The sequence below is a fragment of the Rhinolophus sinicus genome, linkage group LG06 (genome assembly GCF_036562045.2).
Source record: "Rhinolophus sinicus isolate RSC01 linkage group LG06, ASM3656204v1, whole genome shotgun sequence".
Lineage (NCBI taxonomy): Eukaryota > Metazoa > Chordata > Mammalia > Chiroptera > Rhinolophidae > Rhinolophus > Rhinolophus sinicus.
This window is the reverse complement of record NC_133756.1, coordinates 1,800,408-1,827,053: the sequence shown is the minus strand read 5'-3', so window position 1 is coordinate 1,827,053 and position 26,646 is coordinate 1,800,408. Positions and strand designations below refer to the sequence as shown.

General features: G+C 42.8%; 1 protein-coding gene across 18 annotated transcripts in view; it reads left to right on the top strand.

Annotated features, from left to right (window-relative positions):
- KIF1B (kinesin family member 1B) overlaps positions 1 to 26,646 on the top strand; it is a 130,533-nt gene that overhangs the window by 79,292 nt on the left and 24,595 nt on the right. For 11 of the 18 annotated variants that reach the window (XM_019746686.2, XM_074334070.1, XM_019746683.2 and 8 more), the window contains 12 exons: positions 8,363 to 8,456; positions 9,377 to 9,525; positions 10,848 to 11,026; positions 11,708 to 11,845; positions 13,004 to 13,252; positions 18,104 to 18,222; positions 19,643 to 19,728; positions 20,070 to 20,199; positions 20,381 to 20,543; positions 22,953 to 23,043; positions 25,126 to 25,244; positions 25,873 to 25,928. In XM_019746686.2, the coding sequence (XP_019602245.1) occupies positions 8,363 to 8,456; positions 9,377 to 9,525; positions 10,848 to 11,026; positions 11,708 to 11,845; positions 13,004 to 13,252; positions 18,104 to 18,222; positions 19,643 to 19,728; positions 20,070 to 20,199; positions 20,381 to 20,543; positions 22,953 to 23,043; positions 25,126 to 25,244; positions 25,873 to 25,928 (1,573 nt within the window). The remainder of the gene's footprint in view (positions 1 to 8,362; positions 8,457 to 9,376; positions 9,526 to 10,847; positions 11,027 to 11,707; positions 11,846 to 13,003; positions 13,253 to 18,103; positions 18,223 to 19,642; positions 19,729 to 20,069; positions 20,200 to 20,380; positions 20,544 to 22,952; positions 23,044 to 25,125; positions 25,245 to 25,872; positions 25,929 to 26,646) is intronic. The other 7 variants (XM_019746689.2, XM_074334073.1, XM_074334075.1 and 4 more) reach the window with 1 other exon arrangement.

Here is a 26,646-nt window from a genome sequence, read left to right as displayed (position 1 = left end):
TTGGTGGCGTGCTAGACGTGAAACAGGACAAAGCAGAGGATTTTTCTAGAGTGAACCATCAGTTTTAAAGGACACGACCTGTTTTATATTGAAAAACAGCACAGTCATACATTGTGGAGTAGAATACAAAACCTACCTGAGATTTCTTTCCTCATGATTTTTTAATATAAAATTTGGAACTTGAGAGAATTGTTATGCTTGGATTGATTTGCTGCAGCCTCATGTTCTTTCCCTTCGGGTACTTTGCATTTCTGTGCTGTTGAAGAAACGGGGGGAAGAGTTGCCAAGACCCAACCACTGCGAGGGTGACACAGGAGATTCCAGTGCAGTCTGATGTGTGCAGTGATGGTTGTGTCACAGGGTGAGGATGGGGAGAGTGGGGAAAGGTTTTTGAGGGAGGAAGGCCTGAGCCAAGAGCAGAATCCCGAAGTACAACTGGGAGTTTGTCGCAGTGAAGAACGGTGGGCGGAGGGAGGAAGCATGTCAGGCCCAGGGGACTGCGAGTAACTCGAGGGTCAGAGCATTGGCTGCGTGTCGGGGAGTGGTAAGAGGTGATGGCGGCTGGGTGGCAAGGGGCCAGATCCTGGCATGCTGAGGAGTTGGGGTTTTATCCTGAATGTGATGGGAAGCTGCCAGATGACTTTACACAGGGAGATGTCACTGTTCTATTCATGTTTGAGAAATGGCCAGTTTGGGTTGGAAGGAGGCAAATTCAGAGCCCAGGGCTCCAGTTGGCAAGTCGCAGTATGAATTAAATGAGAAACTGCTTTCCGGAAAAAACGCAGGGAGGAAGGAGAGACGGACTGACTGATTATTTGCAGGTAGAATCAACAAATCAGTTTGCACGTGGGATAAACCCTGTGGATGCAGCCCACACGGTGATGGAGGCCCTTGCTCAGATCGTGATTGGAAAGTAGAGTAGACGAGACCAAGGCTGCGAGATTGGGAGAAAATAGACGCCGCTCAGGTCTAAGAATAGGTGTAGAAGCCCTGGAGGGCTAGATCTGAGCCTTTGTCCTCACAGTGCTGCTTTGCTGCGGGTGAGCAAATCCAAGTGTTGGTAAGAACTGGGGCATGGATACCTCCCTTCTAGCTAGTGCTTGGTAATCTGCCATTAAAAGAGGAGGGCAGTATTTAGCAAAAGGAGCCAAGCCTCGAATGTCCAAAACTGCCTAACCAGCAAACCCAGAATGGTGACATTGACTTTACCTTAAATGACACCTTCTTTAGAGATGCCCTGTCTAATTGTGGCACTATCATCTCGCCTAGAGTACTGTAGTCGCCTCCTAACTTGTCTCTTTGCTTGAGCCCTATATGCCACTGTCTGCATAGCAACCAGCATCATCTTTTAAAAACAAAAATCATATCATATCAATGGTCTCCAGTGGCTTCCCATTGCACTTTAAATCTGAACTTCTCTTTTGATTTTATTTTATTTCTTATTAAACTCATTGGGTAAATTGGTTAATAACATTATAGAAATTTCAGGTGTACAATTTATAATATGATGTCTGTATACTCTACTGTGTGCTCACCACCCAAAGCCTAGTCTCCTTCCGTCACCATGTATTTGGTCTCCTTTACCCTCTTCATCTTCCCCCAACCCCCTTCCCCTCTGGTAACCACCAGTCTGGTGTCTGTATTTGTGTAAAATCTGAACTTCTTACGTAGCCTACAAGGCTTTCCATTTTGGCTTCTTGCCTGCCTCTCCCTCTTCATCTCGGCGTTCTCACACTGCAAGCACTTTGGACTTTGGTGCCCTGACAACACTGAGTTTGTTCTCACCTCGGGGCTTTTGCCCTTCCTCACGACTGGAATCCTTTCTCATCCTGCTTAACTTCTCTTCGGAGTCTGGATCTGCACTCACATGCCCTTTTTCCTGCCCCAGGCCAGCTCTCACTGATTCCATAATGATAACCTGTGGTTGTCTGTGTACTTGTTTGGTTCTTCCATGAGAATGTAAACACCTGGAATATAACCTCACCTTGTTCGCTTCACCATTCATCTGCACACATCACCCAAAAGAGTGCGTCAGAATTCCCTGGGTGCTTATGGGAGTGCAGATTGCTGGGCCCACCCCCAGAGTTTCTCATACGAATGGTCTGGGATAGGGCCTGAGAGTGTGCATTTCTGGTAGGTTTCAGGTGATGGGGATGCTGCTGGATCAGCAACCACCTTTGAGAACCATTGTTCCAGAACAGGAGTTGGCAGATGGTAGTAAATAGTTTAGGCTTTGTGGGTCCGGTGGTCTCTTGTCACAACTGCACAGTTCTGCTTTTGTAGCAGAGAAGCAGCCTTTGTCAATATGCAAAGGAACGGACATGGCTGTGATCTGTTCCTATAAAATTATATTTACAAAAACAGGCGGTGGGCTGGATTTGTCGCCAGCCGTAGTTTGCCGGCCCCTGACTCAGAAGATAGTCACTTTGAGAACTAGTAACTGGAAGATGAATATATGACTGTTGGAGCTAGAAGATGGTTGTGTGCCACCAAATGCTGGTGAATGACAGATCTCTGGCCTTCTGACGTTCAGAGAGCTGTGGAGGAGACAGCCATTAGACAGACCGTCACACCAGTAGTTATACAGGGCGTTTGTGGTAAATGCCATGAGGAAACAATACAGGGTTCTCTGACAGTTTACACCCAGGCACCTCAGGGAGGGAAAAGTGGCCGTCCTTGCTGTCAGCTGAAGATGTTGTTTCACTAAGGAAAAGAAGCAATCACAAGAAAACTTCCTTTTTTTCCACTTCTAGTTCTGTGGCATCCCTCATGCATCCATGCCTGTACTTGGCCTTCCCGCCTGTTCGCGTATGAACTGTCCTTGCTCCTTGTTCCTTGCATTGCATCTTACGTCACCTCCTCAAGGACTTACTGTACACTTACCCCTTCTCATTTACAAACCTGTTTCTCTCCTGGATTATTCCTGTCAGCATGCGTGCTTCATTTCACCAGTTTCCACAAAGTCCCATGTTCCCTGTGAACTCACTCCGTTTCTCTGTAACTTTTTACAGAAATTCTCCTTGAGGGAGATTCTGGTACTTATGTCACACTTGTCCACCTCCCAGTATTGCTTTTTTCCATATCTTCTCCCCATTCTTGCTTGAACTTACTCTCGTTTCCACCTGACCACTGAAGCCACTTGTAGCAGGGTCCGAAGATCTCCACAGTAACACATCTGGGGGCGATTTCTCAGTCTTCATCTTACTAAATCTGTTCGGCGTTGGACACAGTTGCCTGCTTTTTACTTCTTGGGACACTTTGTTCTCTCGGGTTCACCTTTTCCTCTGACCTCACTCGCTGCTCCTTCGTGGTCTCTGACCACCGACATTGGTTATTTCCGTATCCGTTCTCCCAGGCGATCTCATGCCCTTCTGTGGCTTTCCCTTCCACGTTCCCACGGGTGATGATGAAGCTGGTAACTCGTGTGGAGCATTTCCGTGCGCCAGTAAACACCTGTGTGTGGTCATTGAGTCCTCAGAGTGCTCTTTCTCGGTGGCGTAGGCATCGTCCTTCCCATCTTCTATATTTCCCCGTTGTCGCACAGCTGCTAAGTGGGGACCCAGGTCCAGTCTCAGGCAGTCTGTCTGCAGACCGCTGCCCCACCCCTGTCAGCTGATGTAGCCTCAGATAGCCTCTCTCCAGCCTGGACCTCTGCCCTGACTTCTGAACGCACACCTATGACCTGCCATCCATACAGCTAACTGGCACCTCACGTCTAAACCAGAGCAAGCGTTCCTCTGCCTGTAAACCGTATCCCAGCTCCATTCTCTTCACCACCTTTGCTGCTGACACCCTGGACCAGGCCACCACCATCTTCCTCGACACGGCTTCGAATTGTCACTCCGTGACAGTTCAGCGGCCTCCTGACCGCTGGCCTTGCTTCCAAGCCCCCAGGCTACTCTCCACGGAGAGTCATATTTTTAAAACATACACTAGACTGTATTCCCAGGTCTGAACCACCCAAAAGCTTCCCTTCGGATGAAATCCGTAGTCCTTACAAAGCCTATAAGGCCGTCCATAACCCAGTCCCTAGCTGACTCCTCAGCTGCTTCTCTGACCCTTCCTGTTCCTCCCCGCCCCACCCACACAAGTTTCCTTGTGTTTCCTTAAACACACTAGGCTGCTTTGCACCCAAGGACCATTGTACTTGCTGTTAGTACAGACATCCCCCCCCGCACCCCCCCCCACACACACACATCTCAACACGCCAGCCGGCTTAAATCTCTGATTAAATTATCTCTAAGGAGAGAACTTCCCCGACCACCTAATCTAAAAGTGTCCTTCCTGTTTCTCTCTCCTCCCTACTAGCCGTAACACCTCCCTTTCTTTATTTTTCCTCATAGTACTTCTCTGTACTGAAGTCACAGTGTGTACTGCATCTGTTTACTGTTTATTGTGTCCCTCACCAATGAGACTTTTGTCTTAACTGACTCACTGCATTCCTAGCACCTGGCACATAGTAGGGGTTCAAAGAGTGTTTATTTGGTGAATGAATGAACGGATTGAAAGTGGTTAAAAGAGCGCTCTCTGGATTCCAGTTGCCTGGTTGTGTTCACATCCCATTTCCACTACTTGCTAACTCTGATCTTTGGAAAGTTACTTAATTTCTTGAAGTCTTTTTCTTCTTTAACATGAGGATAACAATAGTAGCATCTTCAGAGAGTTATTGGGAAGACTGAGATAATCCATGTTAAACATTAAGAACAGTTATGGCACAAAGTAAGCTTAAAAACAAGAATGGGCAGGTGAGACAGAATATTCTAGAAGAGAGAACAGCCAGTGCAGTGCCTTTATAAATATGGGGCATATTGAACTATCTAGGACTTACAAATACAAAAGTTTACTGATAAATATATTAATTTTTCGTGTACCTTTTGATATTTATCCTAGTTTTCACCATGAAATCAACAGAACATTAGTATCTGAATCTCTTAATCCATTTGCTGTAGGAAAATCTAACACTTAGAGACTTTCTGGTGGCATAAAAGTGTCCTTGTTGGAAGCTCATATGCAGCCTGGCTTGGGGAAGGGGAAGCCAAGTCAAGAAATGGTGTTGATATTTGGACGGCTAACTGGGGGTAGAAATTTCCCTGAGCAAAATGCAGCTCAAGTTTTAGCTCCATTGCATTCTGGGAAATCTTTTTATGTCAGCTTCACTGCCACTAAAGCAAACCAGAGCCTTTAGGGCAGGTCATCCTCATCTCTTAACTGTCAGAATCTAAAGATGGTGTTTTCATTGGTAGTTTGACCAGCCTATAAACCCTTCTTGAAGAAATCCTCAGAATTAAGCCAGTCGCCAAAAAAGGCAAAACTGGATGATTCCACTCACATGAGATACTTAGAATAGTCAAAATCATAGAAAGTGAAATGGTGGTTGCTGGGGAGTGCAGGGAAGGGGGAGTATATGATGGGTATAGAGGTTCAGTTTTACAAGATGAAAAGAGTTCTGGAGACGGATGGTAGGGGTGGTCATACAACATTATGAATGTATTTCACACCACTGAACGGTATACTTAAAAATGGTTAAGATGGTAAATTTTATGTGTATTTTATTTACTATAATAAAAAATTGGGGGGAAGTGAAAAACAAAACAAAGTATCTTCAAGACATTAACATTTTGTTTCACCTGATGATTTTTAGGTAAAGCAGCAGTCTTTCTCTTTTTGCTGAAAGAATCCTATGTAATAAATAGGTTTTTTTAGGGGGAGAAAACCTGCCTCATCCCCAGCCTTGTATTTTGAAACATCCACAACCTACCAAGAATCTGAAAGAAAAAAAAGAAAAAAAAATAGCACAATGAACCTTTGTATACCCGTATTTATATTTTTTTCCTGAATCATTTGAAAGTTAAGTTGGAAACACCATGACAATTTACTCCTAAATACTTGTGTATGTATCTCTTGGTGTCAAGGATATTCTCTTAATGTCATTAACCCATCCAAGAAATCTAATACTGAGTCAATGTCATGTAATACACAGTTCATTTTCAAATTTCCCTAATTGTCTACAAAATATAAATAAGTGTGTGTGTGTTAATCCAAGATCCAGTCCAGGTTTATATATTGCATTTGGTTATGGTGTTTTCTTTTATCTTTCATTACACTGGTATTTTTGAAGAATCTAGGCCCCGTTCTGATTTGTCGGATTGTTTCCTCAAGATTAGATTTAGATTAAGCTTTTGTGATAAGAATGCGATAAAGGTGACAGTATGTACTTCCATTGCGTCACATCGGTAGACATAACATGTCAATTTGACCTATTATTAGTAATGTTAAAGTTTAATAAATTGCATTAATATGATGTTTCCCAGTTCTTATTAACAGAGTTGGACTTGGGATTGTGTGAATATTGTGTTTTCCATCCGCCTTTCACACAGTTGTTTTAGCATTTTTTAATGATTCCTGTCTGATTCAGTTACTACATCTGGGGTTGCAATACAGTGATTTTCCAATTGTCATTTTCTCTGCATTTATTAACTGGTGTTTTTTTTTGCTAAGAAGAGCTTTCCCTTTTTCTCTTCTCTTTTTAGTGTCACCGTGGACTCTTGAAGCCGTTTTATGCTAAGAATGTGCTATATTCTTTTTTTGTTGTTCTTATTGGCCAAGGGGAGTCTGTGTCCTTTTGAAATGGCCCCATTGGTCTTCCGTGCTTCCTGGCACACGATATTCCGGGGTCCTCTTGTACTTCCCTTGCTCCAAACCTGGAATCAGTCCTTTTCCCAAAGCATGTTGGTTCCTTTTAGTGGGGAATGGGAAATATTTAGAAATCAAGATCTGGGTGCTAGGTTTACTTAGAAAATAAACGTTTTAAAGCATTGCCTGTCATTTTGATACCATTTAAGAGGACTTTCTCATGTGTTTGAAATAGTTCAGCATTTGGTCCTTCCTGCAGTCCTGTGTGGCAGGCAGGTCAAATCCTACAGGTGATGAAAGGGAGGTGGAGAGAGGATTTAACCCTCCCAGAATGACAAGACTGGTAAGAGCAGATACCAGAAGCAAAACCCAAGTCTTTCACCTGCTAGGTGTTTGTGGGAGGTGTTTTTTTTTTTTTGTTTTTTTTTTTGCCATAGTACATAGCCTCCTAAAAAGTGTTCAGACATCTAGTAAAGCTGTGTTACTGGCTCTTGATCACTGCCAGCTCCACTACAGAGAGAAAGCTTCCTTTATGAGATTAAAGGGTAAATGACTAGAGCCTTGAGAATATTTGTATCCTTCTTAGCATTGCCCTTGGGAGCCTTCTGTAATGGGGTTTGCTAGCGAGGCTTTCAGTGGACCTCTGTAAGCATGGGATATTTGATTGGTGACTTCAGAGCTCTGAAAACAGTATGTGGTCAGACTTCAGCCCCTAAAAGGTCACTCTCAGTATTGAAAATGCTATGCTCATGCTATGATTTGGTATTTTACTATGCGAAGATCTCTTTTCTTAACCTTACTTGTTTCATTTTCAAGAAAAACACAAGCCTTTTTTCACTAACACTCTGAGGAACTTTTTTAGACATTTTCCTCCTAATCTCTTCCCACCATGAAATTTTAATACGTCAGATAACCTCAGATATACAGTATATTTATTTACATACTGTATGTATATTTGTGCTTTATACATAGAAAGAGTAAGTTTTTTTAATCCCTCAAGAACCTTTTTTTGTCCTTTTCGGGGTGATATCACCCTTATTGAGAACACATGGAGTAGATGGGGGAAATGAAGGGTAAATCTGATTTGTGTTATAACAGTACATTTTGTTTATTTTAAAATAAAGTCTTTCTCAAATAACTAAATGCAATCTGTAGATTATTTCAGTCCTAATAGCTCTGTGATCCTTTGGTTGCCTGAAGGCTAAACTCATCCTACAGCTTCACAGATAGTAGGATTTCATCCATAGGGAACTTCAGAGTCTCCAGTCCTAATTTTTTCCCATCCAAACAGCTAGGTAATTGGAACTGTTGCTGATATTGGTGAATGGAATCTTTCCCAGTATTGTTTTTCTCTGGAATTGCTTGATGTGTAAAGGTACTACTTAAATGTATTTTAATATTTAAGGGACACATGCATTTTTTTCCCAACAGAATCCCCCTTTCTCTACCACAATCTCAAGTAAAGACCTCGAGTCTGGGGGAGTAAGGAGAGAGAAAAACTGCAGTTATTTATTTTTTTAGCATTTACCCATTACAGACGCTACCTCGTGTGCTTTTTCTCCCAAGTATTTCTCTGTATGTCTGTCTTTTTAGTGTTGTTTCCTGCCTCTATCTTCTCTTTCCGTTGTCTTTTGCTTTCTCTGCTTTCCCCAGTGTTCCTTTTATTTTCCTTCTCCTTCCTACTTGTCTCCTCTCTCTCCTACATGTCATCTCCTTTCTTTTCTTTCAGGACTATGAGAGTAAGTTGCAGGCCTTGCAGAAGCAGGTCGAGACTCGATCCCTAGCTGCAGAAACAACTGAAGAGGAAGAAGAGGAAGAAGAAGGTGAAATCTAGAGACTGGAACTTTCCTGTGTATCTGTTGGATCTCTATTATCAAATTAATCCTTTGTCTGGGACCAAAGCTGGATTCGATTGTAGTTGACCCTACCATTTGTTCACATTTTACTGTGCCATTTTAAAGATGATTTTTAAAAGATGCTCAATGCTGAGGTGGGAGTGGGAGTGTATTCCTCAGAACACAAGATTTGTGAGCACATCTTTGTATAAATCTCTCGGCAGTTTACTTACACTGCCTAACGTGAAATTCATATATATGTTGCAAATAAGCACGGAGCTTAATCTTTAAGTTGTTCTATTTGCTGGTTTATGGTTTATGTCAGGGATTTTCTAGTGGACTTTGGAATATATCAATGTACATTAAATGTACCTGTCTTAATTCTTCCAGAATTTTGTAGCTGAATTAGAGCATTAATTGTTCATTATTGCCTTATAATACAGTATAAACATTTGCCACATTTAGCTTCTCTACCCCAACCTCTCAGTGGTTTCAAGGCTCCATATTAACTTTAAAGGAACTCTTAATTTATGTACTAAATTCTTTAGTTTTAAATATCGAGGTGAAATAAGATCTTTTTTTCCCTGTACTAGAAATAAAAAATAGATATAGATGACATTGTACAACAGGGTTTTTTCTTTATTATAACTCACACATTAGAGATGTATCTTTAAAAAAGAGGGAAGAGGAATCTACTGTTTTAAAATAAACAGGATCTTTAAAAATTTTCTGAAATGGATATACAGCTGTCATAATATTGACAGAATTTAGTAAGCTTCCCTAGAAATAAGAAAAACAAAAGCAGAGAAACTAGAAAGTCCCTTAACTTGAGACGAGATGGGTAGAGGAGGGATGCGATTTCTGCGCTTGGGCGGTCACCACTGAATCCACTCCGCTTGCCCTTTCAGCTCCTTGGACACAGCACGAATTTGAGCTGGCCCAGTGGGCCTTCCGGAAATGGAAGTCGCACCAGTTTACTTCTTTAAGGGACTTGCTCTGGGGCAATGCCGTTTACCTGAAGGAGGCCAATGCCATCAGTGTGGAATTAAAGAAGAAGGTACGGAGGGCGGAGGGCGTGCGAAGGTGATCCACCTGGCGGCCCAGCTGAGCTGGATGGGCTTCATGGTGCTTGTCTTGAATGAGCCTTCCCGTGGGTGAGCTCAGCTGGGGTTTGCTGTGAAACAGGTTTACGTTACATATGCCTTTTACAAAATATATGTACGTGCCTGGAAAATAGGTACTAATTGTGTATTTGTTAAATGAAATTTTTAAAATACCATGTTTTCTAGCATATTTTAGGACTAAGGAGACTATTCCTGACGAGAGCTAGAGAAGCATTAGTAGACATATGCTTCCCTAGGGTTCCTGAAAATCTCAATTCTTTCTAGTTTTCTACCATTAAGTTGGCACCTTGAAGTCCTGTGTGTCCCCTCCTCTTCTAGGGTCTGAGAGGCGGCTTTGTGTGACGGATGGGCATGTGTTTTCCAACCTCAGCTTTCCTAGTTGTGTTGACACGAGTGGCCCTGGGCCTCCATTCCCTCATCTACGATATGGGCTTGACAGCAGTGCCTGCCACCCAGGGAGGTTGTGAGGGCTGAAGGAGTGGATATTCTGTATGTCCCACTGTTGAACAGTCTCCTGACTACTAAGTCACAGAGCGGGGAGGGGCAGTATTGTGTAGTCAGTGAGAGCCAGATGGCCCGGCTTGGGGAAAATTCATTATCTTCTCCTAGGGCTGTATTCTAGTGTAAAACAGGGATAAGATTTCTTCTTCATTCATAATCTTGGCCACCCATCTCATTTTGTAATTACTTATTAATTACTCCTGTCTTCAAGTGGACTAAAGGAAGGCAGGGACTATGTCGTTTTCCTTACTGCTGTATGTAGCATTAAATTACTGTTTGTTGTGAAAATATAAGGTGGTAGTGAGGAATAAATGACGTGATGCACGCAAAGCATTTACTATACACAGTAAACACTTTTAAGAGTAGTAGTGAGCCTCTGAATTGAAAATTGAAAACTGTGACATACCCCCCCATTAGTGAGAGACTACATAGAGATGTATTCTTGCATCTTTTGAATAAGTTGTACAAAAGTCTTCTTTCAGTCAACCAAAATATATTGTGATTTTAGTTTGTGCAAAAACACTGTGCCAGGCTAGGAAAAAAAACTCTTTAAATAGTTTAATTTGAAATCAGGATAATTGTCTGTGATTAGTGTACAAGTCACCATTTTTTTCAGTTAATCACAAGCTGTTTGTTGAGCACATACTATATGTTTGACTTCTTTTCTATTGGGCTTGATGAGATCCCCTCCTTCTGAAGCTTACTTGCTGATAACAAAAAGGCCATTTGTTGATGGTGTATTCTTTCCATTTAGGTGCAGTTTCAGTTTGTTCTGCTGACTGACACGTTGTACTCCCCTTTACCTCCTGAATTACTTCCCACTGAGATGGAAAAAACTCAGGAAGACAGGCCTTTCCCTCGGACGGTGGTGGCGGTAGAAGTCCAGGATCTGAAGAATGGCGCGACACATTATTGGTCTCTGGAGAAACTCAGGTATGAAAACGTTCGTAAAGCTAGTTGTTCTATTTAGGAAGTAATAAGAAATCGCTCAAGTGGCTTCCCTCAAACTCGCCTGTCTGTGATGTGACTGGTGCTTCCTGCTTTGTGCCTCTAAATGCTGTTGTTGGCCAGCGAAACTATTGTCCATCCGTTTACCTCTGCGCGGATGGATCCCACTCCGCAAATACCATTGCCATTTGTAGCTGGGATTCAATTTACCCTCCACAGACCCGCTTACATTTTAAACATTCCAGTTTCATGATAACCTATTCCTATCGTGGATCTAGTAATTACTCATCTTTTCTGTCCTGGATTTCAGGATGACCGGTAATAAACAGGGAAGTTATAACGTAGCTTCCTTTGCATAATATGATGACATATTTACCGCCATTTCAGTATATTTAAGATGTTATACACCATTGAACTACATTTCTCCTGTGACTCAGTAGAGGTTAGGTGGCCACTCTTGACTTTAGGTGGCTTATCTCTAGACTCAGACATTTTGGATACTGTTTTGGTTTCTGTACTTTTGGCCTTCATTCTTTTTAATATCATTAAATGTTGAGAGCAGCTCTTTTTTTTTTTTCTTAAATCTCACATGGAAGATACTCCTAAAGTGAAATTTGAATGCAATCTTGTGCTATTAACCCAGTACACTTCATGTTTACTCTGTAGGCAGAGGCTGGATTTGATGCGAGAGATGTATGACAGGGCAGGTGAGATGGCCTCCAGTGCCCAAGATGAAAGCGAAACCACCATGACTGGCAGCGATCCGTTTTATGATCGGTTCCATTGGTTCAAACTTGTAGGAAGGTAAGTGATGATTTTATCGATGTCTTCTTTTTAAATGAATGATTTTATTTTAATTGTTTAAAACCTCAGTAGATTTTATAGGAAAAGAAAAGAAAATGAGTATAAAAAAGCCCCATTTAAAATCTCGTCCACTCATACACAACCGCTCTGTCTTATGGTATATTTCCCTTCAGTTTTATTCAACATGCATATTTGTTTTAAGTCTCATGCTTTCAAAGTAATCAACAGTCTTCCCTGCCTCTCAACTCATTCACAAAATGTCTTACAGTTGAGCAAGGTAGATTTAAAAGAAAAAGAACCCATGTTTGTATCCTGCATAGTTTAGTGTCACCATATGACTTACAACTTACAGACTGCAACCTCTCTGATCTGAAATGTCCTCACTTTCTTTTAAAGCAATTCATCTCACTTTCATCTTTGCCAAGTATGAATTAATGGCACCCTTTGAGCCTCTTTTTTTGTATACATTACTTTCAACATTTAATGAAAATAAATGGTGCTTCTATGAGCGAAGTTCTGAGAGGTTTAGTATTTAAAAAGCAGAGAAATATAAGTGTTGAGCTTAATCATTTCATTATTTGAATTGTTTTTCAATTGCAAAAACTTTCTGAAAGTTTTAAAGGAACTGGGTAAAAAGGAAGAACTGAAGTCACCCTGTTTTGTAGATGATAAAGTCTTTTCCACTCCGCTCTGCTAGTGGAATGTTTTTAAAAGAGATGAATTGACCCATCACCCAAGCAAGGCACATACTTGCTTTGCCATAGACCATTTCATCCATTTGGTTGTCTGCTTCCAGATGACGTGGGCATTGGAATAAAACTTGTAACCTTACTATTTCACCTAATGTTGAGTGACTCCTCTGAGGCCTGACTGCTGATCTCTGTGCAACCTGGAGAATAGAAACATTTTACAGCATGTTATTTACCTGGGTTACACTACTCATGTATTTCCTTTGCTTTTCTTAGTCTAAGGATCAGTCCTTTTGTCCCTTTCGCCTGAACCAGATGATGTGTGCTTGTTTTATCCTTTTGCTTTCCACTTGCTTTTATTGTGTTGATTCCTCAGTGGATTCTGTGCTGCCGGCACCTAGAGCTTCCTGTTTAACCAACTATTCCTCTCTCCCTGGCTGTGTCACTCGGCGTCTCACCTGGTGTCTAGCTCCCCCATTTTCCATGGCTGTGTGAATGAGCGCCTTGCCGACCGCACACCCTCCCCCACTTTTTCCACGGCCGATTCCGACATCACTGAGCTGGCTGACGAGCAGCAAGATGAGATGGAGGATTTTGATGACGAGGCATTCGTGGATGACACCGGCTCTGACGCGGGGACGGAGGAGGGATCAGACCTCTTCAGTGACGGGCATGACCCGTTTTACGACCGATCCCCATGGTTCATTTTAGTGGGAAGGTTGGTGAGGTTATTGTGAGAAAGGCAAAAAGGGACCAGCTCTTGCTCTAAAGAGGCTCCTTGTGCAGTTTTGGATGATCTCGCTTTAGCCAGTTCAATTCATGACCCACTGTGCTGGCTGGAGAGAGCCCTGAGGCAGTGCTTGTGAGGTACTCCGTCTCCTTGGAGCAGCTGCAGCGATGTGTGCTCTCCAGTGATGTGTGAAGACTGCACTGAGTGCCCCTGGCCTTAACTTGCCCAGTAATGCTCTTCTGAAGGAGAAAACCCCAGAGGAGAAACTAATTAAAACAAAGAGTCAAAGGTTGCAGGGTCAAAGAATGTTACTGTGGCCTGTTGTTTCCTTTTCATAGGAATGTGAGTGAGGAAGCTTTGGGGAGAAACTGAGAAGAGCAGAGCAAGGCCAAGGTTAGGCTAAAGGATTCGCGGCACCAGCAGGAATCCAGAGGACAAAAGTGGAATCAGGAGGAGGGTCAGGTTGATTTTTTTGTTCAGTCTATGAATCCAAAAGAGAATCAGGAACACGAAGTTTCCTTTCTGTCTAAAATGGATGCCTGCCTTTGACCAGTTTCACTGAGCCTCTGTAGATCTTCAGCTTCTGCTGAAATTGTACCTGTGGGCTTTAGAATGATGAGCCTCCTACAATTATCTGTTGACAACGTCAACAATGAGTGTTTGTTCAGCAATGCATGAAACTGCTTTGTGTGAAGTTTGGTTCCCAAACGGGCATTGTCTCCAGCTCCGTCGGTCAGGGCGGCGGCACTCGCACGAGAGCACGTGCCCTAACACTGGTGTCCGTGTCCACATCCAGGCGTCATGCTGAAGTAATTTTAATTACAGATTCAGCAGTGCGGCACTCACTGGATTAACCAAAAAGCGGTCCAGGTTTTAAGGTATTAAATTTAACCTAAATGGTTCATTAGAACCACGTATTTTGGAGCCCTTTAAAAATATGAGAATTATGTCAGTGATAAATGGATAGACACCAATTATCTAAAAATTAAAGTGCACTGAGTCGCCTGACCCAGTAGAAACATGAGATTCTAAAACAGCTCATAGTATGGTCTTGGTTACCTGGTGAGAACTAAATAAATAATGTAGAAAATGATCACTGTTATGGAAAGGGGGAAAATAAAAGCTTTTTGATAGAAACGAAAGCCTCAGTTGTGACTGGGTTGTAATAGTCTCGGGGTTTACAGTGGCGAAGAGACATTCAGTTTTTCCACAAATAAACATAAAGGAATTATGTAACCACGAATATTGTTTTCTACTGGTGTATTGCCATCAGTAGATGCTTAGAATTTCAGAGAAGCTGATTTATATTAACATTGAGAAAAGGTAGTTCTGTGTACAAATAATGGGCTGCTTTATTTTGTGGCTGTGTGTGACCTTCAGCACGTTTCCATCCTATTCTGAGATGGTCAGAAGGTAGAACCAGGCTGCTATCCATAAACTACTTGGTCCTGGTACCAGTTGCACAGCTTCTAACCCCGCTCACTTAAGTCCCGCGCTGTCGCACAGTGAGGGGTAGGTAGCATCCACGGCACAGTGGGAAGGACACTCACCTGATGTCAGGAGGACACACTGTCAGCAGATCCATTTGGTACCTTATGGTCCTAACTTAGGCCAGGCAACATAAACAGGCCTATTGGGTTCTCAAGTATAAAATGAATGAAGAGTTAGGTAGGGGGAAAAAAAAGCCTCAAAGATATTTTTTATCTTTGAGATTCTATCATGCATACTGGCAAAATGAACATCCTGGTTAAGAGTTCTATACAGAAGCATTTTGAGTCAGCTGTATGGAACGCTTAAGGCAGAATCCCACTTAATGTGGAAATTTACTGGCTCAAGATACATGTATTATTTTCTCTCTAGTTTATTCATTTTTTCCATAGGATATTTAAGTGTAGGTATAAAGCAGGCCACTCTACTTTGATTTTCAAATAAAATATTTATGTAGCTATGTCTCAGGAATTGGCCCTTCCATTTATTTGGGTTCCCAGGGTCTGCAACTAGCTTTGCCTTGCAAGAAAGAGGTGGGAGGGGGAGGTGAAGCCATAGCTGTCAGTGAAGTGAAGCACAGCTCTGTATTTTCATTCTTGCCTCCTTTTCTCCTCTACAAACAAAACTAACATCACCTGGTTAGGTAGTGGTCATTGCACAGGTAAGAGGAATAACTTCTTTCCTGTTCTTGTGACTCCCGGGATTGGGTTTCCTCTGTGGGCATGTTATTGCAAATACAACTCACTCGTAAACATTTCCAGTTTCTTGTGAAATTCCATTTATTAGTTTTGTTCCTTGGCTGCCTCTGGTGAAATTTTATATACAAATTAAAAGAGCTTGTCCCTTTAGCTATTCTCTTATGGCATGCTAGGATGTTACAAAGCATCCACCATAATTTGGGGCAAAATGTAAAATATTTCAGCTACTCTTCTGGGTTCAAAGGGGCAAAACTGGTTATTCTGTGGTGTAAGTACTGAACTCACATTCTCTCTGTACCTAGAACCACAATCATGCTGCTTTTTCTTTATGTTGACAACATTTGTTTCCCTTTTTGATGTAATTCCACAGACCTTTCTGCTAATGTATCCTTTATGTCTTTTCCTCGTTCATCCCTGTTCTCCTTCAGTCTGCTAAGTCAAGGTATAAGGCCTCTCAAGAATGCAGAGTAATTATTAAAATTCCAGTTCAAAAACTTCAAAGGAGTTTTTAAACAGCATTGATGCCTCTGCCACTGCCATATACTTACAGAATTGTCCTTTCTAAAAAGGGAAACCTATAAGAATACTTCTGTTTTCTTATATTTGGAATAGCCATTGCCATAAGCAGAAAGGAGATTTTTGTCTTACTGTGTGCTCAAACAGTACTTTATTGTAGTGTGTGTGTATGTGTGTGTTTTAAGTGTAGTTAAGAATCTAAACATGTTCTATATAGTTAATATCCATCATGAATATAACTTTGAAAAATTAGCCTAGCATAAAGTGGGAAGGCTTTGCTTCTCTATCCCTGGTGTAACTCATTTTTCTGGAAAACCTTCTACCTGTACTTAAAGTAGAGGACAAATCATTTTCCCGTTTACTTACGTACATGGATGTTCAGTCACTCACCAGTGGCCAACAAGACCAGACATGGTTCCTGCCCTTACGGGTTTACAGTCTGATGGGTGAGACACACAAATTAAATAATCACATAAGTAAATGTAAATCATAGCAATGATGGAAGCGTGTGTATTACTGAGATCATCTAACATTGGGGACCTGTCATGAGAGAGCGGTATTTGGAATAAGACCTGAAGATGTGAAATCAAAGGCATGAGGTGGGTGGGGTAGTAGAATTCAGAGAGGACTCCAGGCAGGGACGGCCGTGTGTGATGTCTCTCTAATGGCCGAGGCATTGAAAGTGGGCAAGTCTGGCTGGAATGCCATTAAGAGGTGACGGTGATGTTGTATGTGTGCTGACTTTGGAAGTGAAATTATCCATTTGGTACCTTATGCCAAAACCTTAGTCTTTAAACTGTCACAGAGTTTGATGTTTGAGAGTCTTGTTGGTAATTTTTTGAGAAGACTTTTCATTTTTTCATTTTTATACAACAAAGCTTTAACCCCGTTTCTTGGCATTGCCCCCCCCACACACACACCTTTGAAGCAGACTGAAAGGGAAGTAGATATCATTTGATCTGATTTAATGTTCACTTGCAGTTATTTTTGTTATACTTTTCATTTATATTTCATTAATGTCTTAAAGTTTTAACATTTGTTTTTCTGTGGTGTATTTTGTCTATTTTTAGAACTGTTTTCATTACTTTGAGTTGAAATTGAATCCACTCATCTTCATCGTCTCTTTGTTTTAAAGTTGATTTCAGAGCAGGAAAAGAAGCAGACAGGCCTATGTATCACATTTAGTTCTGTTTGACTTCTTGATGCAAATGTTTACTCTTGTCTTGTGTTCAAAGATCAGCATGTACTAAGTGGGAAGACAGCAGTAACAGTTGGACGTAGATTGTTTCCCATCCACTAATGGGAATGAACGTTGTTAAGCTTTGTGATCACCACTTTTTAATTGCTTTAAAAAAAAAAAAGCAATAGCTATAAAATAAGAAAAAAGTACAAATGTGATAGGACTTTGCAAGTTCCTTTGAAATAGAGACTATTAGGTCTGTAACTTAACCGTTTGTATATGCATTTCTGCATTAGGTTTTGGACCCTGGGAGCACACTCAGCTGTCGTCTTCTCCCTTTGCGTTTATCTTGATGCCCATCCAGAGCGCCCTCTAAGCTCGCTACTCAGAAACTTCTGGCTGCGTAGCTTCTCTGCCCGTATTCATCAGTTGCCCTGCCTAAAGATAATGGTTGTTTCTTAGAGTGAAAATAAAGACCCGTAATGCTGTGACTTGAAAGCTGTTTTAGAACTGTTAACTGTATTTCAGTCACATTCCCCTGCCTTTTTTGTCACCAGATTTCTGTTTTATCTGTTTGGAAAATGAAACAAACCTCTTTGTAATTCCTTACATTAAAAGGTTAAGCTCTTTATTGGGCTTCCTGTACCCCATCCTTAGCTATATTCGTAGAGCAGTTATCTTGAAAGTCTCCCTCCAATGGTTACTCTGCTACCTACAGTAGTAATTTTTATAGAGAGGAATTTGTTGTGAGCTGGTCTCTGTCATCTGCCTTACTAAGCATTTACATCTGGGCTGAAAGGTGACAACTGGAGGTGGTCTAAGAGTACAGACAGAGACGGGACCTTAAGACAGAACCTAGAAGCCAGCTTAGTTTCATGAAGGTCCTCTCGGGCAGTCTGGCGGGCAGCGTCTGTCTGTGGGATGCTCAGGTGTTTGTCTTCCGGTTGCTGTCTCTAGGGCATTCGTTTACCTGAGCAACCTGCTGTACCCAGTGCCCCTGATTCACAGGGTGGCCATCGTCAGTGAGAAGGGAGAAGTGCGGGGATTTCTGCGAGTGGCTGTACAGGCCATTGCAGGTAGGTGACTCTCTTCTGAAATGAGAGCTGTAGATTCCACCTGGAGACAAAGCAGGCCAGTTCTGTATGGGCCACGCTGCAGTTCCACATGCAAACGGCCGTGTGTGTGTGTGTGTGTGTGTGTGTGTGTGTGTGTGTGTGTCTTGGAGAAACCCTTCCTCCCTAATACTGTTCCCAAATATTATATCAGGAATAGCTTCTGTTTAGTCTGGGCTCCTGCTATTGGGGAATAATGGGGTAAAGGGATTTCCTTTAACATGAAGAACAACTCTTGGATCAACTTTATAAGTCATTTGCATTGTAAATAATATATCTGAACTGCGTTGGAAGTAACAGAGGATTTCCTGGGCTTTTTCTTGTCTAATTTTCTCTCAGGGCACTTTTAGACGTTTCTTTTTTTTTTTTTTTTTCCCCTTCTTCCGCCTTCTCCCTCACCCCCGCACTCCGGTTCAAGCCGTAGTTTCTCAGTCTAGTTGTGTAGCCACAGCTCCCTGGCCCATGCTGGTATTATGAGCCTTGTGCTCCCCACCAACTGAGACAGTTGGTCGCCAGCTCACAGCAGCTCTCGCCGGCTGCCGGCCGCTCACGCTGGCTGCCGGCCACTTACACTGGCCACCTGCCACTCCTGGCAGCACACGGTAGCCCACAGCAGCACACAGCAGCCCGTGGCAGCTCAGGGCGGCCTAGCTCCAGAGAGAGCCATTGTTCACAATCTTAGCTGTAGAGGGCACAACTCACTGACCCATGTGGGAATCGAACCGGTGACTTTGGCGTTAGGAGCACAGCGCTCCAACCACGTGAGCCATTGGGCCAGCCCACTTCTAGACATTTCTATCCTTGGGCTACTATTTTGTAATGCATGGATCAAGAATCTGACATTTCTCCATGGTCCAGCCTAAATTCTAAGGAAAGAACGTGGCCATTTCCTGTAATTTTTCTATTTTAATTTCCAAACGCTATGCTGTGTTTCGTGACCTTTCAGCTTTTCCTCACGGAAATCTGTGACATAGTCACAAGTGTTGAGTTTATGGGAAGTCTCCATAAGTGCAGACTAATATTTTCAAATATTTGTTGGGTATTATTGAATATAATCTTGTCACGTGAAGGGGTCAGTATTTTTGGATATGACATGTGAACAACATCAAGCATAAAACTGATTCTTTACTCACTAGTCTCATTTGAGCTAAGGAGGTTGGTAAGTTTACATGATTGGGTGGAAGCAGCCATGTGACTCTACTGCTTAGGTCTCATTCTTTCTTAATGCAAAAGGATTGTTCTTCATGTCTCCTCTTTGTGAAAGTTCTCAGAACCCCAAGGCTCCACAACTTTATAATTTACTTTATAACCCAGTAAGAGTCATTCCCCTCTGCCCCATATGTAATCTCGTTTGATCCTCACTTATTTATTTTTTTCTATTTAGCGGATGAGGAAGCTCCTGATTACGGCTCTGGAATCCGACAGTCAGGAACAGCTAAAATATCTTTTGATAACGAGTACTTCAATCAGGTGAGAAACCTTCTAGGAAGAGGAAAACCTTACGGAAGGAGAAAGAAGTAGACAGGTTTATAAGGAAGACATTCAGCCTGGAGAACAATTGTTCTCTCTAGAACTAAAAAGTATGGGTAATCACGGCGTGTTCTATAGAGTATGGGACCTGTGTGACGATTACGACAGTAAAGGTGAAGGACCAACATTTAATTTTATTTATTGCCTTTCCTCAGGCAGCTCTTAATCCACATAATTTTCCAGTCCCTATGATTTGTTAGGCAAATAAAAGTAAGGAAATGGGCGGGGGAAAGATGCTGTTATGCTACTTTATCATCTACCTCCTCCGGCCTTGTTTTCAGAGTGACTTTTCATCAGTTGCAATGACTCGTTCTGGTTTGTCCTTGGAAGAGCTGAGGATTGTGGAAGGGCAGGGTCAGAGTTCAGAGGTCATCACTCCTCCAGAAGAAATCCATCGAATGAATGACTTGGGTGTGTAAACAGAGTTTGCTATGATTGGGGACATTTTCAAAGAGGGAAAAATATTGACCACTGTCAAGGGAGATGGTCACTTTCTTCCACTAGGAGTGGAAAGAATGCCCTACTCTTTCCTCTTTGAAAGGTGGTCTGTGTGTGATTTGAACCCTGTGTATGTTCATTTGACCCTCTTTAGATTTGAAGTCCGGCACTTTGCTGGATGGGAAGATGGTAATGGAAGGCTTCTCCGAAGAGATTGGCCACCACCTGAAACTGGGCAGCGCCTTCACTTTCCGCGTCACAGTGCTGCAGGCCAGTGGGATCCTCCCAGAGTATGCGGATATCTTCTGTCAGTTCAAGTAAGCCGGCCCTTCTCCCTGCCGCCTAGCTGGCAGCCCAGCTGATACACTCACTGTGCTGCTAGAGTGCTCTCCATTGGTGAGATACTGACGCTCTTGAGGGAGAAATGACCAGCTGAAATACTTTCTTCACTGGAGATGGGAGTAAGAACCCGAAATCTGTAAAGGAGTGAACCAGAGTTCATTGTGGGGAAGAGTGTGGCCACACATCCTGCTGGAAGGTTCTATTGTGGACTGTCCTCCTCTGCTAGGAATATAGGCTCTGATCCCAATAAGCCTGTTTATTAGTTGTTTTAATGCTCTTCATGCTGAAGGGTCTTACTAATAAATAACAAAGCAGTGAGTTATACAGTTACCAAGTTGCCCTTTTCGTGCTTGGGAAAAGGAAAATTTAAATAACATAAAGAACAGTAGTAATATTGTATATGAATTGAAAAAAAAAGCTAGTATGTAGAGAAGATGTGACAGTTTTCATTTCTCATCCACTCATAAGCTTTTTCTATCCTGTAACCCTCTTGAACTCTATGCTCTAGGTACTTTCTTCTCGCAACCTTTCTAGGAAAACTGTTTTTTTGAGACTTAAGTTCTAATACCTTCAAACATCAATATATCTTTGCAGTACTTGGAAAGGGCCACAGTACAAGAGAATGAAGTCCCATTCCTAAAGTCCAGTTTGCCACTGGTGCCACCAAAAGGCTGCTTTGGGGTTCTGCCATCCCTCTGCCTTATTATGTGTCATGCCCTTCCTAGGGGCCTTAATGCAGTTTATAAAGCATTGCTTTTATGTAGAGCTTAGCCAAGTCCTGAGTTAATGTGATTACTCCATAGCAGGCTACTAATACATTTGATGTAACACATAACTGTTGCAGTATTATCCACGTAGTATTGAATTTGCCTATTTAACGCATTTTCTCTAAATGTCTCAAATTTAGGGTGGGATGGAGCTAGCTAGATGAATTAGGTTTTTTTTTTTTTTTAACTTTTACTGTTCTAGTCAGGTAACTGATGTAGTTTATGGAAAAAACCTACTTGGTTAATTGATATCTGAAGTGACAATGGTATGTTGACTTTTGTCCTAAAATCTCCTGAAAAGAGAGCAGCAAAGCTTCCACCTAGCGCTAGCCCTGGAGGAAAGGGCATGTCGGTTCATGTTGAAAAAAGACTCAAATTCTTTGGGGGGTTTTATAAACTCTCATCTGGCATGCACAGGGAAGACACAGCTGTAGAGCAGTGTGACTGATTCCATGTGTCACCGGTGTGGAACCCCAGGATATTTGCACCTGCTTCAAGCGGAGCATTGAAAGCGTGTAGATCAGAGATGAGCTGCTGCCCGTGGGGCCTCTGGTGGGTACAGTGTGTATAGTCTGGAGAGGGAAAAAATGGAAGAAGAAAAGCAGTAAGAAGAGAAGGAAGGGGAGAGGGGTAAGTAGAAGAATGAGGAAAAAGAAAATAGGAAAAGGTACATGAGGGTAGGGAACGCTGCAGTGCTGGTCGTAGGTGGCATCCGTGGTTTGGAACCCCGGCCAGCATGCACAGGACAGGTGTCCTCAGACACAGGGAACGCCTTTGGAAGACAGAGTTCATACTCCTGGTCTCTCTGCCCTTATTCAAAAAGTATTTTTCCCTTTTTTCTTGCGGGTGTGTGGGGTGCCTTTCTGATGGATATTTCTGTCTGGCAGCAAATCTTTGTATTGAGGATGCGTTAATCCTCTGCTTCTTTTCAACTCAGACTAATAATAGGGAGGGAGAGAGAACAATTAAAAGTTCACCATTTGCGAGAACAAATAAACATTTAACAAGTAATTCAGGAGTATCTGCTATATATATTTCAAGCCTTGTGGGAGATACTGTCTTCTGGGGACACAGGCTTATCAATACATTATTGCAAAACAGTGAAATCATTGCTATTGAAGAAAAACGGGTCCCTAGTGCTGTGGGAACACAGAACTGGGTAAGTCAGGACAGATTTTCTGTAGGAGGTGACATTTGCATCCCCTTGTAGCTGGTCTTAGACTTCTCAGCAGGTATGCCATCCACAGGTTCTAAAACTGCCTTCTACAAGCTTGAATCTGCCAGATCTTTCTACACAAAATGATTTCATAATTTTTATTCTCAATGGAAATCTACGAAACAACAGTTCACTAAATTCACTCTTCACATTCTTGCATATACATCGACATAGCTAAGTGATGGGGTCAGTTAATTTTTCAGTCACTTTTGAACTAACATCTAAAATGCTATCTGAGAGAGATGGAAAATGTTTTGACAAAGAAATGTAGATAACTTGGCCCAATTAAAGACTGCTTACGTAGACTGCTTCTTTCCATGGGATCCAAGTCGAGCTCTTAAAACATAGATCCTGATGACACCATTTCATTTAAAATTCACGTGTCTTATGTTTTTATTAAGCTTTTTGCATCGCCATGATGAAGCATTCTCCACGGAACCCCTCAAAAACAACGGCAGAGGAAGTCCTCTGGGCTTCTATCATGTGCAGAATGTAAGTGACGTGGACATTTTTGTCAGACATATTTCATGTTTGTGGTACCTTGGGTGGTTAGAGACAGTCAAGTGGGCTCCCTCTGGCTTTCTCAGTCGAGGGAAGGTGATCATCTGAGCTGCCATGAGAACCCCCCTCTCCGTGGGGAGAGCAGACAATGGAGGGAGTGGCCAGAGCAGTGAGCTCATCCTCAGTGGGTGGGCAGAGCGCCTGGCCTTCTTGTCTGAATTACAATGGGCCCCAAGAGTGGTGTTTGGCTGATCTGCCAATCAAATCTTCCAGCAATTTGAATGTAGTATGTTTTTAGTGTCTCCTTCCTAGCAACATAAGCATTTTAGTATGAGTTTTATTACAGTTAATGTATTTCTTGTCCTGTAAACCATAAGGTACTTACATTGTTCAGTTGCAAATAAGATAGAAACTATTAAATACCTTTTGTAGCTAAGGTTCAGATTCTGTTTTCCCTGTAGCTGATACTGTGATTAATCTATTAATGCCCCTTATAGCTCTTTTATATGTTGAGAAAGAAAAGAGACCGTCCCTCTCTTCTAGGAAGGTTCATTCAAACTATTCCAAAGTCATCGTCCTCATCACAGTAGCTACATTCATTGAGAGCTTATTTTGTGTCAGTCACTGTTAGAGTGCTTTTTGTATCTCAGTTCATTTACTCCTCACCTTTACACTATAGACGATGATAATCCCCATGTTAGGGCTGAGTTAACTGAAGCACAAAGCAGTTAGTCACTCACCAAGGTTACAAAACTAGGAAGAGGCAGCGATGGGGTTTGAACCCAGGGACGTGCAGCTCTGGGGTCCCGGATCTTCACTACTACACAACGTGTCTCTCATTCTCTTGCTAACCACGTCCACTCTCTGTGAAGTACGAGAGGAAAGGGCAATCCAAAAACAGAACATGCAAACACAAAGCACATATTTTCTTTTTGTATTTAATTATATAAATAACTAGTATGTGTGTATCCGATAAGCATTGATTGGCTGCGGTGCACAAGGGCTGTGCCTGACTCCCCTGGGGATGCACAGATGAGTCACATGATTGTGTCCCCAAAGAGCTCACGGTTGACGGGAAAGGCAAAGCTTCTTTAAACAACAGTAGTACAAGATACAGAGACGTTAGACAGGTACTCATTAAATGCAGTGGGAGTACAGAGAAGGGAAAGCTATTTCCATTAACAGACAGATCCTTTGAGTTTCTTTTTTTCCTCCCTTCCTCTGCCTCCCCTGCCCCCCCACTCTGGTTCCAGCCATTGTTTCTCAGTCTAGTTGTGTAGGACACAGCTCCCTGGCCCATGCTGGTATTATGAGCCTTGCACCCCCTCCCAAACCCCCTCACTGCTGAGGCAGTCGGTTACTGGTCAGCCACTCACAGCATCCCATGGCAGCTCACGCCGACCTCCGGCTACTCACGGCAGCTCAGCTCCAGGGAGAGCTATTGTTCACAATCTTAGCTGTAGAGGGTGCAGCCCACGGGCCCATGTGGGAATCAAACCAGCGACCTCCGTTAGGAGCACTGTGCTCCAACCACCTGAGCCACTGGGCCAGCCCTAGTTACTTTTTTTGTTGAGGGTGGATGGTTGGGTGGAGAAAGGAGGTGGGGAAACTTCTTGAAGGGTATAGTATCAGTAAGAAAAGGTGGGTTACACTTGGCATTGTATCTGCCATGTGGTCAACAGTCATGTTTTCTTATTGTCACTGTTTGAGCTGGGCCTTGAAGTCTAGGAATGACTTAGAGGTATGGAACTATGGCAAGGTCTGCAGCCTGGGCCAGCCTCAGGCGTGACAGAGGAGAGAGCAGGTGAGTTTGAGCTGAAACAATACATGCGTGAAGGGCTGCAGGGAGGGCGGAGGTCAGTTGGGGCAAATGATGGAAGTTCTGGAATGCCTGACGCTCAGTCAAGTTATGTGCAGATGGAAACCACAGGAGCCGCTTTTCCGTCTTCTGCATAGTCAGTTACGTAGCACATACTGGGGACTCAGAAGCGCTGACGTTCTGATTGCAGCCAATATGTGTATTTTCTTCTAACGAATCTCTCCCTAATCTAGCCTGTTTTTATGCCCTACTAGATTGCAGTGGAGGTCACTGAATCATTTGTGGAATATATCAAAACCAAGCCGATAGTATTTGAAGTCTTTGGGCATTATCAGCAGCACCCACTTCACCTGCAAGGACAGGAGCTGAACAGGTTTGGGCCAAACGAGCAAAGGGTTTTGTTGTTGATGTTGTTGCTGTTGTTATTGTCACTTGGTGGAAAGGAGGAAATATTTTGAGGGCTTAAGATAACTAAGTCACACTTTTATATGTTAGCCTATGTTTCCTCGTTAGAGACTTCACCACCTTATTTCTAAACCACTGAATCACTGTTGTAGGCAGAGCACATGGAATGGTGCCCAGGTGACCCCGAGGAGCATGTTTTTGTAGGAAGAGACTGTGAATAGGGCAGAAAGTTGAGGTGATGGGGCTATTACGTGAAAATTGTGCATAATCGTTCCTAACCACCCAGAACTGTATGAAGCATAAACTCTAAGTGGAGGTGTCACATTGGTGAGGAGAGCAACGAGGGGGACCTGGGGTGATGGCAGAGTGTCCGTGTTAACAGAAAGATTTTATTTCACTTATTAGCAAGGACTTAGAAGGGGACTTTTATTAGAAGGTCTTAGCCTCAGTTTTACTGTGTGTGGGATAATGTCTGGTATCTGATATTCTTCCAGAGTTGGAAGAACAAACATTCTGTCCTAAGGGGGCTTAAATGTGCTGTTAATACCAGTGTGGGCTCTTTGGTCTTGAAGAACTTTGTCTTCCTTCCTTTGCAGTCCGCCTCAGCCGTCTCGACGATTCTTCCCTCCGCCCATGCCACTCTCCAAGCCAGGTGAGCTCCAGTTGCATTCTTTGCATGGTGTTCTCTGCGTGAATACATCTCCTATTCTGAATGGCTTTTCAGAGAAAAATCATATTCAGATTTCCTGCTGCGCTTCTGTGTATCCTTATGTATTCTTGTATCTGGCAGGAACTAGAATTCTTGGCTCCTGATTTAAAATAAGAACTAAGAAACAATAGGTCTCTCTTCCTGCCAGTTCTCTGGTCTTCTTACTGTAGGTTTTGCTAAGCTCCATGTTACTAAATCTGTCCGCTTTGTAGCTGTCAGATGACTGGGCACTGCTTTGCATATTAAATTTATTCTGCATGCTCATTTATCTTGTTTTGACTTTTCTTTGTTTATTTTCATTCTTTTTCCTCCTTGCCCGTTTACCACATTCCCACCCCATCCTCTGCTCATTCTCCACCCGTGTACTCCCCTCTGCCTTCAGACCATGAGAGAAAGATTGAGTTGATCCGGTTTCTCGCCTCTGGCTGTGTGAATGTGCATGTCTTGGACATACTTTCCCAGCATGCCCGTGTGCTCGCGCGCTCTGCTGTTGGCACCTTCCAGGGTGGGGCTGACCCCGTGCTGCCTTTCCTTTTTCTGCCAGTGCCCAGCTGCCAGAGCGAGAGGGTACCTAAACGAGATGGTTAGTAGCTAAATTTGCTCTGCCTTAGATGTGGAACCACCCTTGGGGGCTTGTCCTAAAGCCTGGCTCCCTGTGTAT